At 34.0% G+C, this 17,120-nt stretch overlaps 5 protein-coding genes across 11 annotated transcripts in view; 1 reads left to right on the top strand and 4 right to left on the bottom strand.

Moving 5' to 3' along the window:
* Positions 1-2,871, bottom strand: part of LOC120782766 (facilitated trehalose transporter Tret1-2 homolog) — a 23,826-nt gene extending 20,955 nt beyond the window's left edge. The window contains exon 1 of the mRNA XM_040115227.1: positions 2,612-2,871. Within this exon, the coding sequence (XP_039971161.1) occupies positions 2,612-2,680 (69 nt within the window). The 5' untranslated portion in view covers positions 2,681-2,871. The remainder of the gene's footprint in view (positions 1-2,611) is intronic.
* Positions 1-17,120, top strand: part of LOC120782770 (zinc finger protein 830) — a 17,989-nt gene extending 869 nt beyond the window's left edge. Inside the window, exons 1-4 of one of the 5 annotated variants that reach the window (XM_040115235.1) lie at positions 10,588-10,742; positions 11,171-11,228; positions 11,291-11,335; positions 16,192-17,120. In XM_040115235.1, the coding sequence (XP_039971169.1) occupies positions 16,195-16,983 (789 nt within the window). In that variant the 5' untranslated portion in view covers positions 10,588-10,742; positions 11,171-11,228; positions 11,291-11,335; positions 16,192-16,194 and the 3' untranslated portion in view covers positions 16,984-17,120. Of the gene's footprint in view, positions 1-10,587; positions 10,743-11,170; positions 11,229-11,290; positions 11,336-14,026; positions 14,223-15,006; positions 15,111-15,975 lie in introns of those variants that run through there. The other 4 variants (XM_040115236.1, XM_040115241.1, XM_040115238.1 and 1 more) reach the window with 4 other exon arrangements.
* Positions 3,686-5,290, bottom strand: LOC120782771. The gene is made up of 4 exons (XM_040115242.1): positions 5,230-5,290; positions 4,994-5,177; positions 4,699-4,906; positions 3,686-3,879 (listed from the first exon to the last, which is right to left on the bottom strand). The coding sequence occupies exons 1-4, from the start codon at positions 5,231-5,233 to the stop codon at positions 3,712-3,714; spliced, it is 564 nt and encodes a 187-aa protein (XP_039971176.1). The 5' UTR covers positions 5,234-5,290; the 3' UTR covers positions 3,686-3,711.
* LOC120782772 lies at positions 6,912-7,799 on the bottom strand. Its single transcript, XM_040115243.1, has 3 exons — positions 7,490-7,799; positions 7,221-7,431; positions 6,912-7,154 (listed from the first exon to the last, which is right to left on the bottom strand). Exons 1-3 carry the CDS (start codon positions 7,663-7,665, stop codon positions 7,026-7,028), a joined length of 516 nt encoding a protein of 171 aa, XP_039971177.1. The 5' UTR covers positions 7,666-7,799; the 3' UTR covers positions 6,912-7,025.
* Positions 8,677-10,157, bottom strand: LOC120782768 (E3 ubiquitin-protein ligase complex slx8-rfp subunit slx8). 3 transcript variants are annotated; one of them, XM_040115233.1, is made up of 4 exons: positions 9,975-10,157; positions 9,621-9,923; positions 9,445-9,552; positions 8,677-9,385 (listed from the first exon to the last, which is right to left on the bottom strand). In XM_040115233.1, the coding sequence occupies exons 2-4, from the start codon at positions 9,829-9,831 to the stop codon at positions 8,721-8,723; spliced, it is 984 nt and encodes a 327-aa protein (XP_039971167.1). In that variant the 5' UTR covers positions 9,832-9,923; positions 9,975-10,157; the 3' UTR covers positions 8,677-8,720. The 3 variants fall into 3 exon arrangements, with proteins under 3 accessions (XP_039971167.1, XP_039971166.1, XP_039971165.1); XM_040115232.1 differs by having other exon boundaries at positions 9,621-9,891; positions 9,975-10,156; XM_040115231.1 differs by having other exon boundaries at positions 9,445-9,555; positions 9,621-9,891; positions 9,975-10,155.

Here is a 17,120-nt window from a genome sequence, read left to right as displayed (position 1 = left end):
GACTTGCGTAGTTCGTGAGCTGGTTCGTTAGTGAAGTGAATGACACTCTTGACAATCTCAGCAGCTATTTCAGCTATTTTCAGGCTGCAACCCAGTATATATGCAGCCCCTTTCCGGCAGCCTCCATATATACTGCATCTCTGCTTTTAAAGACGTTCTCTGCCGAAATGCGATATGAGTTTAGTACCTTAATTGCTACTTGGCTATCGATATACATATGTACATTAACATATCATATCCTGCGTTGTTGCCCATCTCAAAAACTTTCCTGACCGCAAAGACGTCTGTCGGGAAAATACTGCAATATTCTGGAAGCTTGTAGAGTCGCTTGAGATATAGCTCCGCGCAGAAGATCAAGACGCGCATTCCATCAGTAATTTTTGATCCGTCCGTGCATAAGTTAAGAGTTCTGCTGGTGGTTCGCGTGCCCCTACGCCATCCAACTTCTTTTGGAGTGAAACCTTCTCTCCCAGATAAAGCATGAGGTATGTCTGAGAGTTCTTTTGGAAAATTCACCTAGCGCCGCCAGTCATGCAGCTGTTTTCGCTGCCAAGCTTGCCAGAGCAATGTCAACTGACGACAGGTTGAGAAATTTTTCGAGTGCAGCCATTGGAATGGATCTTTTTCCTAATAAGTTACCAAAGAATACCAAGCGCTTGAAAACTAACGACTATATCCTATGTGAAAAGGGAGCAATTCAGAGTCAAAGCTTACTGCTGTCACAAATAATTGCTTAACGGACGTGAGGCGCTTCTCCCAGAACAACCAGTCGATAAGAGAGAAAGTTGCGAAAATCTGTTGAATTTCCATTTCTACACGCTTACGAATTGGTAACAACAACAAACACTTGAGATTTTTGCCAAAACAGTCATTTTAAACATTTTGTTTACCGGAGAATGTAAATACTTCTCGAAGCAAAAAATAAAACAGTAAATGTTTATAAATATATCATAATATATTAGGCAGAAGCTAGGACTAATGCTTATTTTGCTCTGTTGACTTTCATTCTTTAGCACCGACAGCCGCAAGCGTTAATGAATGAGAGAGATGGAGAAGCTTCCCCCTTCGTCCTTTTTCCTTGTTTTTTGTCTAAGCCTTGTTTGTGTTTCATTAAGTTTTGAAAAGATCACAAAATATACTCTCTTCAAATTATACTCTCCTCAAATATACTTAACTTTTTAATTTCGTTTCTATGCCAAGAGAGATGTACTAAAGTAGTATCACAGAAGTTGTTACAGCAGCATAATGGTTTGATACAAATATTTATTAAAAATAACATAACTGTTTTTGGAAATGAGACTTTATTTATATTTCCTCTATTGTTTGTCAAGGAGAACAGTATTTTACGAGTTTTAAGTTTGCTGAAAGCTAAGCTATTTAATTAAAAAATATTGGATTGAAAAATTTTTAATTTTATTCCCGAAACTGGAATTTAAGAATTATTTTATCTAAAATTTCTTAAAAAAAATTGTAAAATATTTCTTAATTCAAATATGATAGGAGAAATAAAAAATTTATTTGTTTATAAATAAAGCCGGATTGAAAAGATTAAAAAAGGAGAGGTTTACATATTTCTAACTTGAACACTATGATCAAAAGTAATTAAAAGTAAATAACTTAGATTCAACTATCTTGAAATTTTATTAAAAAGAAGCTTTTGTTTTACAAAGAACCAAAGAAGATAATAGAACATGAAGAACGTAAGCGCGGAATAATTTTAAATTAAAAAACACATTCTTTAATTTTAATGAACTTTGGATCAGAATTTCTTATTTTTAACCCGATATTTACGATTAACTCTTCATTTTTAGTATTTAATCAGATAAATGGGACTAAAAATGTATTTTTAACTTTTTAATTAAATTAAATTTAAATTATTACAATAAATAATTTTTATTTAATTAAATTTTTAAACACAAAAAATATAAATTTTTTTATTTAATAAATTATTCTATTAAAAAATTAAATTTTAATTAACTTAATTTTTTAAAAAATTAAAATAAATTTAATTTTAATTAAATTAATTAATTAATTAAAAAGCTAGAAATAACTTTTCCAAACCAATAATCTGATCAAAGATTAAAAATGTAAAGTTAATCCTAAACACCGGATTGAGAATAAGAAATGCTAATAAATTATTTTTAATTATTATTTTTACTTAATACAAAATAAATTTTTAAACCAGAATTTGGGAACAGAAATTTTAAAATCACTTTTAATTGAAATCTCGGAAACGCAAAATAAAATAAAAAAATTTATAAAAATGTAAATTCAATTGTCTTTTTAAGGGTTATTTGCTACCCTGACTAAATTGCATAAAAAATATTAAAAAATTAAAAAAAAAAATAAAATAAAAAGAAAAATTAAATTTAATTTAAATTTAAAATATGTATTTCAAAAAATTACTTTAACAGATTTTTTTTATTAAAATTTTGTTGAAAGGCCTCTTTCAACAAAATTTAGCTTCCATAACAGGCACAAGATTTTAGTAAATAATTATAACTAAAATAACAAAGATTAAAAATGCTGAGCAAAACACACAAATTAATGGTAAAAATAAAAAATTTAACTGTTCATATGTATTTTTTTTATAAAATATTAGCAAACGCACCTTAATTTTGCCGCTGCCTTTGAACGAATCCGGCGACATTTGACTTATAGTCACCACTTTCTCCTGCATCTTGTTGGCTTTTTAACCAACTAATTTTATTCAACAATATTGTAAAAAAAAGTATTTTCAGCACTAATTCGTTGTGTTAACAGTAAAAAGTGTACACACTACTATGAAATATAACCAAGAAGCGCACCGAATTTCATTTCACTCTTCACCGCGTGCACTGCTGCCCAACAATTTGTTGCGTGCAGCACAAAAGTCAATGAGAAACTAAAGTTCTTGAGGTAAAAGTGCGACTAAATAAGGCAAATAATATAATTGATGCTAACCGCATCCTAAGTTAGTCCATAACTAACGACAACAACGACGCGAGGTGGCCGCAAATTCAAGCGACTAAAGGTGTGCGTGTGTGTGCCTTGATACCTTTGTAATTAAGTGTGTGTGTGTGTGAGGCAGTAGCACTGGAATAAAGATAAAGTTTAACTGTGTTCGGCTGATTGACCGATCGCCGCTCGTATTTAGTAAGCGCTGCGTTATTCAAAAGCCGACGATTTGTTGTTGCTCCTCCAATCATGTGCTAGAGGTGTGTGTATTATTGCAACAACAAATGAATAGTAATGTTATGCCTATTTAGGCACACATTATAACTGTTTAATAAATCAGTAAGATGCCGATTTTGTGCTTGTTGCTGTTGCTCAGTTGCTGGCTTTTATTTCACACTCACTGTGCGGCTACCGGGGCGTATACGCAACATGAGCATGTGTACTAGAGGTAGGCTTTGCAGTTGCTACCACAGCTTTTAAGCCTTGCAGTGCGCATTTCATTGACTTTTAAGCATTTCATTTATAATAATGTATTAATTAGAATATAGAGGTTTGTTCTCAGTTACAAATATTCAAATATATCGAGATTAAATGCAAAGCTGTTTGCCAATTTTGAGTTTTTTTTTGGGCAAAAAATTCCACAGAAGAAAAATTGTATAAAAAATATATAGCATCGTCTTTAAAAAAAGTGTCTTTATTAAAAAAAAGTCTTACAAATATATTTTAATACATACAAATATACCTCGGTTTACATCTCAAATTTAAATTTATCAATCATTCCTTGTCAAGTTCTTGCTGTTGACTCTGGTCATCCCTGGACTCATTGAATTCATTAAAATCGCAGATATAATTAATTAATGTATCTAGGGCGTGAACAAATGTTGGCGAAAGGGCATCATTCAAGGTCTTCAAAAAGTAAAGTTTTACTTCGTTTGCATACAGCTGGGAAAGAAGAAGGCAGTGAATAAAAAATAAATAAAAAATAAAATAATAAAAATAAAAATAAAATAAAAAATAAAAAAAAAATAAAATAAATCTCAAAATGGGCTTTAAACTCTAGAAGGCATAAAATTTTATACATAAAACAATCTTCATCTTGCTTTTGATCCATCAGTGTATGTACATATATATGCTATAGGGAGGTGATTTCGGCGGTTCCAACAAATGAGCAGCTTCCTAGAGAAAAAAGGATGCGAGCAAAATTTGCATTCGTTAACTCAAAAATTGAGATATTCGAGTATATATTTGGACAGACAGATGGACACGGCCAAACCGGCTCGGTTCGTACTTTATATGGTCTCCGATCTGTTTCCTCGACAGTCGGGTCTAAGTAACCGGAACCCAAGGACTGTCAACTCGCACCATGCCTCGAAATTACTTCATGAATACTCTCTGCCATTACAACAATAACTACTATTACTATCTCCCACTGAGTGTTAACAACTTCGTGGCAAACTTAATATATCCTGTCCACGACATAAATATGTGGCTCCACTTATCATAGAACTTATCACACCACTTATCATAGAACCTATAAAAAATCTAGAATCTGCATACATGAGCAACAAATATTCCAATCACTGTAGATTGAGTATGCTGACAAAGCTTTCAGCTCTCTTTCCATCCACTAAAGCAGTGAGCCAGCTGTCTGCAGTAATTAGTTGGTTCGAAAACTTAAACTTACCATCTCTTTTATCATCATTCATTTTAAGCGTCAACCCACTCAGCACACAAAATTAACTTAACATCATCCACACTAACCTGCCACATTGTGCCGCTGACAGAAGCAGCTCTATGTCTAAGAGCAAGCTCTTTCATCATAGTCTTGACGAAACGTGAATTATCCAACTGCTCAATGATCATTTGGAAAACGGCGAGCACATCCTTTTGATGTTGACTGGCGAACTCAATGTCCAAAACGCCGTTGAAGCGAAATATTTCATAAAGATCCTCATGTTCGGTGAAGAAACTGAAAAAGCAGAAAGACAGGCGCATATCAAATGCATAGTCACTGCTTTTATTCTTCTAGCCCTAGTTTTAAGGCATATGTATATACTTCACATAGATATTAAGCGCTGCTCGGCGTTGTTTCTGTTTAATTATAGTCCAACCATTCTGCAATGATTTTCTCTCTGTACTTGTCAGCCCCAACTCATCGGCCACAGGTCTGATTTCGTACGGTTCCAAGGCTCTTGGAAACACGGGCGGTGTTTTATTCTCCGTTGTTTCAATATAAGAACCTAGAGGTATGTGGATTAAACTCGCGCTGAAGTTAATTTCTCTGGAATTTACCCATATTTTAGTATTTTTTCATGCAAATGTATATTTTAAGTATGATATTGTTGTGTCAGCGTACAAAAGTTAAAAAAAAAATATTTTTTTTTATTTAATATGAAATTCCAGGTAACTGAAATTAAAAGAAGTTGTCAATTATTATCAAGCAGTAGTGAGAAAGCCATATACCTGCAAACGAGAAAGGACATTGACTTCGGTTGCAACGAAGCCATAATACCCTTCACAATTAAACAAGTTTTCCATACAATGACTTGATTTTGATCGATTTGATCTCATCGGACGTTTTGGAGTTCTTTTGGGCAATAATCAAGCCAAATTTCAGAAAAATATCTTGTCAAAAAATAAGGTTTCCCATACAAGAAGTTGATATGGATTTGTGAAATTTTCCATACCAGAACTTGATTTAGATTTTTATGGCAGCTATATAGACTATAGTTTCCGATATCGGCGATACCAACAAATGAGCAGCTTCTGGGGAAGAAATGAGACATGAAAGATAAAAGTAAAATTTGAGGTCGATATCTCAAAAACTGAGTCGGACGGACAGACGAAGTTGGCTAAATGGACTGAGCTCGTCATAAGCTGACCTTTTATATACATTATATAGTATACTTTATATGATTTGCTGCGTCTGTTCAGCAAAGGTGCGGCTGCGAGCGGGCGTCGGTCTTGAAACAAGCTGCTCGCCATATAAATTAAATACTACTCGCCTAGCGAGGTTGTGCGCTAGGTTTAGGACCCGCCACCTAGAAACCGCTTCCAATGAAAAGAAAACGTCAGCCTCAATTGAAGGACCCCACTTTAGATGACAACCACAGCAAACGTAATAAGCAATATGATTTAAGGGCATACACCTAGAATGTTCGGTCACTAAATTGGGAATGCGCCGATGCCCAGCTAGTTGACGCCTTTGGAAAAGTAAAAGTGGTTCACTGCGGTCCAAGAAATGTGAAACAAGGACGGAGCAGGTAGGTCCTTATGACATTTACTAAAGCGGCAATACAAAGTAACGCAAATTAGGTTTAGGATTCGTGGGGGGAGAAAGACTCAGTCATTGACCAAAGAGCAAACATTACAAGTCACTCATCATTCCCGTCCTGCTATATGTGGCGGAGGCGTGGACAATGACATCATCTATTGAGTCGGTCTTCGGAGTATTCGAGAAAAGTTTTGCGGAAGGATTTTTGTATACTTCCGACCCGGAAAAAGGCGATCAATCGGCCGAATATCGTGGCAAAGTTCAACCGAAGCTGGAAAAACCACATCAAGGCAGGTCAAAGATCAAGTTTATGTTGACGTCGTTTGCGCGAAGCTATTCGTAAAAAGAGACCGAAATTATGGACCGACAACTCTTGGGTTTTGCACCACAATAATGCACGGCGCATACTGCATTAATTCTTCGTGAGCCTGATTTAGTTCCGTTTCTGGTTATTCAGCAAACTCAAACGGTCGTTTTAAGTCCATTTAAGACACTAAACGTGAATCGCTAGAACGTAAAATGGTCTGGTGTTTAATTTGCAAGGATTTTTTTTAATTTACACACAGTATGTACATATATGTATGTATATGTGGTTGTGCTTAAAATGTGTAGAATTCGCAATATCAGTTCCTTTCCAGCACTATTCGTCTTTGATCGGAATTCCGGCAACTGGCATAAGTTGTTTGTTCGATTTGCCACTCTCGGTGTTTTAGCCAATCGTCGACCTATGTACTTATACGTCCATTCAAGCCTTCTCAAACATCGTATACCTACTGCTTTACAAATATATCTATACATACATATGTATATTATGTTAATTAAGTTTTATATAAACATATCTGATAATGGTATTGTGAAGCTTATTGAAGGCCTCGATTGATGTGGGCGATAAGGCATTCCGTAGTTCAGCAAATATAAAATGTTTAATACCCTCCAACTGGAGCTACAAGAAATTAAGGAACAAACATAAATTAATAAAATTATAATTAAAACATAAAATGGAACACACCTTTACGCAATCCACATCCATGGAATACTTTTTCAGCTTCTCTATCAAGGGTTCCAATATTTTCTTCGTTTTAATTGGATCTACTTTATTATTTATAATCGAGCCGTAAAGCCGTAGCAGCCAAGTTGCGTAATTTATCAATTCATAGTTACATAATTTGCCACTTTCATCGCGAAACTTTTCCATAATCTCGTAATGCTCCGAGTAGAGGCTGTTAAAGCAGTGCATAATGGCAATTAACAATGAGTAAAAATACCAGCTGCACCTACTTCATAAGTATATCGGTGGAGAGTGATCGCAATTTTGGTTCCAGAATTCTCCACGCTTTCTGCATTGCCAACGATTCCAGGTTAGTCAAACTGGGATTAAGCGCATCGAAGATGGAAGCGGATCGGCGCGAAATTAAGGGTTTCGCATGGGTACGATTTTGAGGTGAACGCTTCATGGCATTCAAGGCATTGGCGCCTGCACTTTTTCGCTTTATCTTAATTGCACTAATTTTATTTGGAATTTCGCGTAGTATTTAGTTAATTTTGTAGACTTTACATAATTCACATAAGTTACTGATGTTTAATTAAAAATTAGTATAACAAAAAAATTTACAAGAAAAATAGTATTTACAAAAAATGTATAAAAAGGCGAGTTTACAAAAAAATATATAAAAAGCGGATTTTATAAAAAAATATACAAAAATTGATTTTACAAAAAGTATAAAAATATTGTTCTTCAAATTTACTCATAGAAGTGTGTGTTCACATTTTGTTAACTTGTCAAAGGCTTGACAGCTTACAATGCATCACCCGAAATGAAACACAACAAAAGAATGAAAAAGATGAATTTTTATTAATCTTAATTCTTTTGCATTTTTTTATTTGATTAATTTTGTTTTTGCTTAAGTCTACTTAAATTTGAAATGTGAATAAATTCTAGGCCCCTTACAATTTTCGTATGCCCGGCCAGCTAAAATTCGAAGAATACATCGCAAAACATTTACAAGTTCCCCACAGATCTATGATAATTTATCCAATATGATGTTTCAAAACAAAAAAAAAAAACAAAATTGAAATATTTATACAGTAAACTAACTGCAAATAAATTTTTCACAACGGCATGGCTAATCATATGATTGAAATACTTGTTTTCAATATGAAAATACAATAAAAAATCGCATCATACTTTTTCAGATAAAGCACAACATTTTTTTAATTTATAAATATGTATGTTTGTAGGTGAGTTTGAATGAAAATGTTATATAAAAGTTTTGAAAAAATAACATACGGTCTAACTTAGATTTTACTATTATCGTTACATGAGACATGACAAACTTAAATTCTGAGTAAATAAGTGGTTAAAATAATATATGAAATTCTTATAAAAAGCAAGCAACATTTGAATGATTATGATTTACCGTTTTCTGTTTTAAGATTTAATAATAATTTGTAAGGAGTTGGAGCCCATAAGCGCTGGTTAAAGTGCGAAACAATTGGCTTTGATTATGACTTAAATATATATACGGAATAACATGCTGGGACTGAGCTTGGTATTACACATGGGACACTTGCGTGTCAAACGTAAGGCTTGACGTATGCAGTTGGCGCAGAAAACATGACCACACTTGGTTGATGTGGGTTGATTATTAACACAACTCTCCATGCAAACAGCACACATAAAAGGTACACGGCCACTTTCGCTCACCACACCAGCATCGGAATTTGCAGCTTGTGCACCAGGTGACCAGTCATTTACTTTGTCTTTATTTGCTGTTCCTATGTTTGTTGTTGATGTTGTTGCGGAGGTGGAGCTAACCGACGAACTGCCTTCGTTTGAAGTTAGTGAACGACGTGATGAGGCTCTACGACCGCTTGCAGAGCTCAAGCGACGTGATGCGGTCAAACGTTGTCGTGTTGCATTGTCGTTTCTGGGATTATCCTCCGTGTTATTGGTCGTTCGTCTGTTTCTTGAGCGTACATTATTTCGACGGAAATTTGGTGTACAAAGATCAACGACTTCTGCATCATCTGGTGTCACTACTATTACATCGTCGTTAAATGGATAGGGCCGCGGAATTGGTACCGGCATATTCATTGAATCACTTAAATCGATTACTTCCTCGGGTGTTGGAGCGCGCACTCTATTTGTTCTTACCGGTTGAGATCTCCCCATTGCTGAAATACGATAAAATCTAATTATGTATGTTTTAAGTTGTTAGTTTAGTTAGTTTTACCATTACGTGGAGTAGTTGGTAACGTTGATTCTAGACGTCTGCCAATGAGCTGCTCTTGCTCCGAAGCCACAGTGCGTAAATTGCGCTCCAACATCTCACAAAATTGATCTACTAAATTTGTATAAAAAAAAGCTTAAACAAATTCACAAAAAGAACTGAAATTAGTTTTTATTTACTTCGATTGACCTCTCGTTCGATTTCTCTACTTGATGGTGTGGACAATGTTGCTCTAGCGGGTAAATTTAAACGTGGTGTTTTCGGCGATTTCGGTGAGCTGGAATTAGAACGTGCCCTTTCAAGTTGCCCACTGCTATCGCTATTGTTGTGGGACCTACGCCCCAGTGATGACGCCGTTCCTTGTGGCGTGCGTTGAGTCCGATCCAACATAGTGTATACGGATGCTATTAATAAACTCGTGTCCTCGATTAGCTCATTTAGGTCGCTACTCTAAAATGGAAGCAGGAAAGATACAACCGTTACTATTAATTAATGTGAGAGATGGCGCGTTTTATAATGGAAGATAAACTTACATTAGGCACAACGTTAGATCCTTTTCCAAGATATGACATTTTTAACTAGCTAGCGATGAATTAACACACTTTCTTTAGAATTTTCGAATGCCTTTTGGAAAAATCGTAAATATAACAGCGATGTATTCCAAACTCAGCAATGAAGGAACAGAAATTTTGCAATTACAAATTTTCTAAACGACAAGATGTTTTGACAAGCACACAGTTTTGTAATAGATTCACAAGTGAAAATATCGATAGTCGCAGCTCAAAAATGAATAAAATTTTATGAACTATTCGCATTAGGATTTTTTTAAGGTTCTTATTTAAGAAATAAAATTTATCTTATAACGTTAAAAAATCTGTTTTGACATATAAATCGAAAATCGAATTAATAAGCGAACTTATAAAGTATAACTTTGTAGTAACTAATTTTTTTTTAATGTTTTATTTGCAATCTATTTTAAAAATAATAAGCAAATGAGATAACAAAATCATAATCTAACTTATGTCAGTGATATCCAGTGATATCAATAATAATATGTAATATGCAACAACTGTGCTTTTTAATTGTTATCGATTACAACGATTAATCTACACTTTAAATTGGAGAAATTGAAGCAACCCATCCATTTGGTGAGTGGTGAGTTTTTATTAGCTGCTGCTGTTTGTCTGTGCCAGAAATAATTAAATAAAATATTTATAAAAAACGTTTAAAATACATTAAATCAACATATAACCCGAAAAAATCTGAAATATTAGGTGGCTTTTAAATATTGGGGAAACAGTGTAAGTAGTTTTAATGATGAATATAATATCTTTCTAAAAATAAATTTGTTGTTGCCAATGGCAAAATGGAATATTTGTATTTAGTGCTAGTTAGTGCTCTGTAACTGGGCTTAATCATAATGCCATTTTACTATTTCAAAGCCGTACACTTAATACGAGGTGTAAGGCACGAATGATACATTAGTAAATATGTGTTATAATGATTTTGTTGCTATTGAATCCCATTTGTATTGATTATTACTTTGAATAAAAATATGCATAAAATCAAACTTGCCATTCCGCCATATGTTACATGTGTATTAATATCAGCGTGCCGAAATGAAACCAAATTTAAGTATAATTCTAGTCAGATATATTTGTTATTTAGTAGATGTTTGACATTATTTTAAATATTGATAACCCATTGCAGTATATTTATTTTATTTCAGGGGTACAGTTATATCGTGGGATTACCAAATTCTGCTATATTAATATACAATTTTGAAGGTGAGACGCTATATTTTTCTGAGTGGAATAATTTATATAAATATCTTTTCTTCAATTTCTAGGTTTACATCGCCTAAATTTATAAACAAGAAATTGTCAAAATCTAGGTAAGTACACAAACGTCGCCAAGCATGTCCCCGTATATGCCATTACCTCCATGGCTTGTTTCCAATATATTTAATTTGTGATATTTCTATGACAAAAAATACATTGAAGAACCCGAAATAAAACATTTTTGTTTTCTTAATATTTAACCTTGTAACATTTTATTAAATATCAATTTTAATTATTTTATAAATGATTATTTCTTTACAAATATAATAATTTTATGCCATGCTGTGGTTTACCTAATATTCCTTTTTTTTATTGTAATAACAATCACTTCTCCGGTTAGGAAGAACGCCTTCATCAGATTTTTTGATTGAGAGTTATGTATATACTATACATACGTATAAATGGCAAATATTTTTTTTGCTGTTATTAATATTAATGCTATTTATATGCAATATTAAAAAGCAGAGTTATTAAGAAAGTCTGGGACTAAAATACCAATAACTTAAGAATCAGAGCAGGATGGCATCAATAAAGTTAGAGATTTTAAAAATGCAACGTCGCTATAATCAATAAGTATTATGTGTAAACGATATTAGCAATATTATAAACAAATATCACGTATGTTATTCTAATTAACACAAAAAATATGCAACAACCCATGTACTGTACACATAAATGTCTGACCTTCCTAGGGCGAAAAAAAATGGTTAAACCTGCAGAAACGTCCATATACCCCACATTTCTAAAAAGCATATACAAATGAGATTATTGCCCTCCAATTTCTATAGAGACAAAGCTTTAATTTATTTTTAATATTTGTTATAAGCGATACGATAATTCCGTAATTGGTTGTTGTTAAAACACCAGAAAATATCGCCCAAATAATCTTAACGTGAACTTGACAGTACCTGGAGTTCGGGTCCTTTCCGGTAACGTGGACCCGATTGACGGAACGACAATGACAACATAACTCTTCATTGAGGCTACGAATGCCATTCTCGAGCAAGTGGTTGTGGTCATTTGTTTCGTTTCAAAGTAAACCGATGATGTCGAATAAATGCAAAAAAATCATTAACATTGTAACTACAATTTTTGATTTTCACACATTTAATAAGTTACTTGTTTATATGTCTGCCATTGACAGCACATGCTGCTACCCCTTCCATGAGACCGGCGGTTGTCAGTTCATCGGCTTAGCTTGGTTTACGCCTCTGTCAATTTGGGCCAAAATAAGCGTAATATTATTCAGTCGATGGGTCGTTTACCTTTGTTGTTGTATGCGTTTTGTGAATTGTACAAATACTCATAAGTAGATCTGTGCAAATATAGACATACTTATGTGTGTATACAACCGAAAGGTTTCAAGAGTATTGCTGTAAATTTGTGTTGTGCGAAAATGTATGCTTGTATAGACTATAAGTCAGTATGTTTGGGGATATATGTATTTGCGATGGGCGCATTTACATTTAGTTGTACTTATATTGTGCGTAACATTTAATGCAGACTATATAATATAATGTGGTACTGTATATGAACTCTGACCTTTTGCTTGTTAAACTGTACACAATGGAAACATAACATTTCCTAAAAGCGCTAATATCCTTTTTAAAAGGTCACCGACACCCATTGTGATTTAGGTGCAACAAACTATTGAACAATTTTAAGTGTAATTTGTACATGTACAGAATATTATCAAAAAAAAATAAAATAAAAACCGTTGACTTCGGCTGCAACGATGTTATAATATCCTTCACAAATAAAACAATTTTCAAACAAGAACATGATTTTGAACGATCATTTTGTACGCTATAATGAACCGATTTGAACCATTTATTCGAAGATTACATACTTATATCGTCGCCTTGGAAAATAATCCATGCCAAATTCCGTGGAGATACAAAGACATTTTTCCCCATAAGGGCATGATTATGATCGTTAAGTATATGCAAAATTTTTCAGCTTTATGCAAAAGTAGTCGGATATCGGCAGTTCCGACGAATGAGCAGCTTCATAGTGTCAAAATTTCAGATCGATATCTGAAAAACTGATAAGTTCGCGTATATACAGACAAACAGATGGATTTGGTTAAATCGATTCAGCACGGCACGCTTATCATTTATATAAATGTACATATGTATGTATATTTATAGGGTCTCCAAAGTTTCATTCTGGGTATCACAAACTTCCCTGCTCAGGGTATAAAAATTGGAGCAGTCTATATTTTTTTATTTGCATGACAAATTATCTTAAAAATAATTGCAAAAAAAAAATTATTTTTAAATCTGTTCTAGCTGTATGATAATTTCTACCACATAATTTTATCATATTTTCTTCGGTCCTCCAAAATTCGGAAAAATTTACTCTGAGCTCTCGCAGTTGATGAAATTAAATAAAGATATCAAAAGCAATTGAATTTAACCTTAAAAATACAAATTGATAAAAAGCTTTGAAAATAAGTAAAATTAATCATTATTGTTTTTGTAAATATGTATTATCGATGACAGCGGATATAAACGTATTAATTTTATCAGTATTTCTCCATATTGGTGTATTAATTAATTGACCGCCTCTGACCTTAACTCGGTTTTTGTCAAATGTGTTGGCTATTCTTTCTTGTTGTTTTGTTTATTGTGCGCACAGCTGTTTGTGTGTGATGTCATGTGAATTTACGTAAATTACATTTGGCACGCACATAGAAGCTTAGCTTTGCCCTTGGCAAAAGCAGTTTGCATGCGAAAGTCAATTCACTCTTCCCGAGTCCGGCGGGTGTGGGGCGAACGTTGTTAAGTGCTTGAAAATACAGCTGTTGAATTGCTGCAACAGCTGTTTGATTGTGCTGGTTGCAATTCACTTCGCCACATTTCAGGTTAACAGGAGTCAGCATGCAAATTTCCATAGCGCCGTTTATTTAAATTATTACACAAGACTGATTTAGCCAAAGTAATCTTTTAATTTCTATTATGTGTATTTGTTTTCAGTTTAGTTTTCACCATTTTTCCATAGTTGGTTTTCCTCTTGCCGTTTACATTGTTGGACCCAACAAAGTCACGTTAAGTGGAAGTTTTAATCGTGCTTGCATATTTTTGTGTGAAATACCTGTGTAGTTTTGACAACAACAATTAAATAATTTAAATTGATTTAAGGAAAGGTGTTTCACAAATAAGAGTCTCAAGAAGTGGTATTCTATTTTCAAAGTGTATAGACTGAATTGTATTATATAAAGGATTGTTCAAGGTCACTCGATAAGAACTAATATTATGTATGTATGTATGTACAATAAACAACAAATATGCTCCGAACTAATTTGGCGTCACCTTGCTTGTTTCTAGTTTACGTATTGAAATATTGTGATGCAAATATGACGAACAATTGGCATTTGCGATACAAGCGCTTTGAGTGTTTCAAGTGTTCGGTTATTTTTGGAAAATTGCACAAATCTGTTGAAAATAGAAAAATTAACGCCATTGTTATAGTGCATACATACATACATACATGTATGAATCTGTGAATGTACTTCTTTATGAATACATTTATTATTATTGTATTTCTGCGAATATATGACTTTATACGTAGTAAATACGTGTTGCTATTCGCTTTTGATAAACAAATTCATTTGTAGTGTTTGCGGGTCGCACTTACGCGTCGCCCGTCTCCACCACGTTCACACTTCACATTTTGAAGTAAAATGATTGTTGCGTCACGCCACGTTGCGCTCACTGATTGTAGTGCGTTTTACGTTGTTCTTTTTTTTTGTTCGACTGTGATTGCGTTGTAATTATTGTGGAATTGACGCGACATTGAAATGCTGTGTTGTGTCGCAGTTATCAGGTATTTGTTTTCAGTTTAGTTTTCACCATTTTTCCATAGTTGGTTTTCCTCTTGCCGTTTACATTGTTGGACCCAACAAAGTCACGTTAAGTGGAAGTTTTAATCGTGCTTGCATATTTTGTGTGAAATACCTGTGTAGTTTTGACAACAACAATTAAATAATTTAAATTGATTTAAGGAAAGGTGTTTCACAAATAAGAGTCTCAAGAAGTGGTATTCTATTTTCAAAGTGTATAGACTGAATTGTATTATATAAAGGATTGTTCAAGGTCACTCGATAAGAACTAATATTATGTATATGTATGTATGTACAATAAACAACAAATATGCTCCGAACTAATTTGGCGTCACCTTGCTTGTTTCTAGTTTACGTATTGAAATATTGTGATGCAAATATGACGAACAATTGGCATTTGCGATACAAGCGCTTTGAGTGTTTCAAGTGTTCGGTTATTTTTGGAAAATTGCACAAATTTGTTGAAAATAGAAAAATTAACGCCATTGTTATAGTGCATACATACATACATACATGTATGAATCTGTGAATGTACTTGTTTATGAATACATTTATTATTATTGTATTTCTGCGAATATATGACTTTATACGTAGTAAATACGTGTTGCTATTCGCTTTTGATAAACAAATTCATTTGTAGTGTTTGCGGAGTCGCACTTACGCGTCGCCCGTCTCCACCACGTTCACACTTCACATTTTGAAGTAAAATGATTGTTGCGTCACGCCACGTTGCGCTCACTGATTGTAGTGCGTTTTACGTTGTTCTTTTTTTTGTTCGACTGTGATTGCGTTGTAATTATTGTGGAATTGACGCGACATTGAAATGCTGTGTTGTGTCGCAGTTATCAGGGCACAAACCGTAATTGCCTCACAAATACTTATACACACATGCTATTATAACTTTTGGTGGTGGTAAGCGCCACATGTACTTGTGTATGCATACGCAGCGGTGTGGATTTTCTAGCTATCATTTTTTTATCGAAAGTCGAATTGTTTTAATTTTTTAAAATAAAATATTCCCTCCCTCTCTCTCCAAATACTAACTGCGTGCGTAAAAATTTTCAGAAAATGGGGCGGCATCAGGAAAATCGCCTAAGATTGTCGTCAAGAACGAAAGTAGCCGAAACAGAGCATAAAGTCGATTCGAAATTGGCGAAGACAAATCCGAATGGCCAAATTGAGTGCATTATTTGCAAAGTCACTGTGAAATCGGCCACATTATGGAAGGTGCATGTAAACTCCAAGTTGCACAAGGAACGCATAACGATTGTAAAGCAAATAAAATCATCTTTTAAAGGCGGCATACCGGAAACGAGTACGAAGTTGTCCACGGTCACACCACAAATGCCAAAATCATCCACAAAAGTAGTAGAAACGCCGAAAGGGGCTGTTGCAGTCCAACAAAGTCTTAAAAGCACACAACAAATTATACCAAAAACGGCGCCTACACCTGTATCTACTGAAAAATCCACATCCGCCAATAATGTAGACACTGTGTTGCCAGAGAAGTTCTTTGATGATCCCGTGAAGGATGCGAAAATTCGTAATGCAGAATATAAGGACCCACAAGCGGATGAATGGGAACGTTTTCAGCGTGAAATTCGTGAAGCATCCTCTGTATCTGTCGCAATTATTGCTGGTGAGCAGATGGAATCGGCATTCGATCGTGACTTGGATGAGATCAATGATCAAATGAAGCATTGGTCTAGGTATATGAATTTGGAGGCGCGCAAGGGCGTGCTTAGTGTAAATAAAGACCACAAATCCGAAACTCACAGTTCTGATGAGAATGAAAGTGATGATGAGACAACAGCAACTTCTGAATTTTCGGACTGGCGTTCGAAGTCATTTCTTTAAAACCACTTTTTGAGCGATTATCTGATCTGATCTGATATTTACTAATATAAATATGTATGTAAAACAAATATGTTATGTTGGTTAACATCTTCATGGATGGAATAAAATAATTTTTAAGATTCATTATTAAACAAAAA

Source organism: Bactrocera tryoni, chromosome 1 (genome assembly GCF_016617805.1).
Source record: "Bactrocera tryoni isolate S06 chromosome 1, CSIRO_BtryS06_freeze2, whole genome shotgun sequence".
Taxonomy (NCBI): domain Eukaryota; kingdom Metazoa; phylum Arthropoda; class Insecta; order Diptera; family Tephritidae; genus Bactrocera; species Bactrocera tryoni.
This window is presented reverse-complemented; position numbering and strand designations above follow the sequence as displayed.

Bases quoted from the DNA above. Each gene is read 5' to 3' on its own strand.
- LOC120782771 (XM_040115242.1), bottom strand. The intron at 4,907-4,993 runs GTATATACATAT...CTGCTTTTTCAG, and splicing joins GCGCTTAATATCTATGTGAA to TTTCTTCACCGAACATGAGG. The intron at 3,880-4,698 runs GTTAGTGTGGAT...CTTCTTTCCCAG, and splicing joins TCAGCGGCACAATGTGGCAG to CTGTATGCAAACGAAGTAAA.
- LOC120782772 (XM_040115243.1), bottom strand. From the start codon at position 7,665: ATGAAGCGTTCACCTCAAAATCGTACCCATGCGAAACCCTTAATTTCG. The intron at 7,432-7,489 runs GTAGGTGCAGCT...CTGCTTTAACAG, and splicing joins TCCACCGATATACTTATGAA to CCTCTACTCGGAGCATTACG. The intron at 7,155-7,220 runs GTGTGTTCCATT...AATTTCTTGTAG, and splicing joins TGGATGTGGATTGCGTAAAG to CTCCAGTTGGAGGGTATTAA.
- LOC120782768 (XM_040115231.1), bottom strand. From the start codon at position 10,013: ATGTCATATCTTGGAAAAGGATCTAACGTTGTGCCTAAT. The intron at 9,892-9,974 runs GTAAGTTTATCT...CTTCCATTTTAG, and splicing joins GATCTAACGTTGTGCCTAAT to AGTAGCGACCTAAATGAGCT. The intron at 9,556-9,620 runs GTAAATAAAAAC...ATACAAATTTAG, and splicing joins CGAACGAGAGGTCAATCGAA to TAGATCAATTTTGTGAGATG.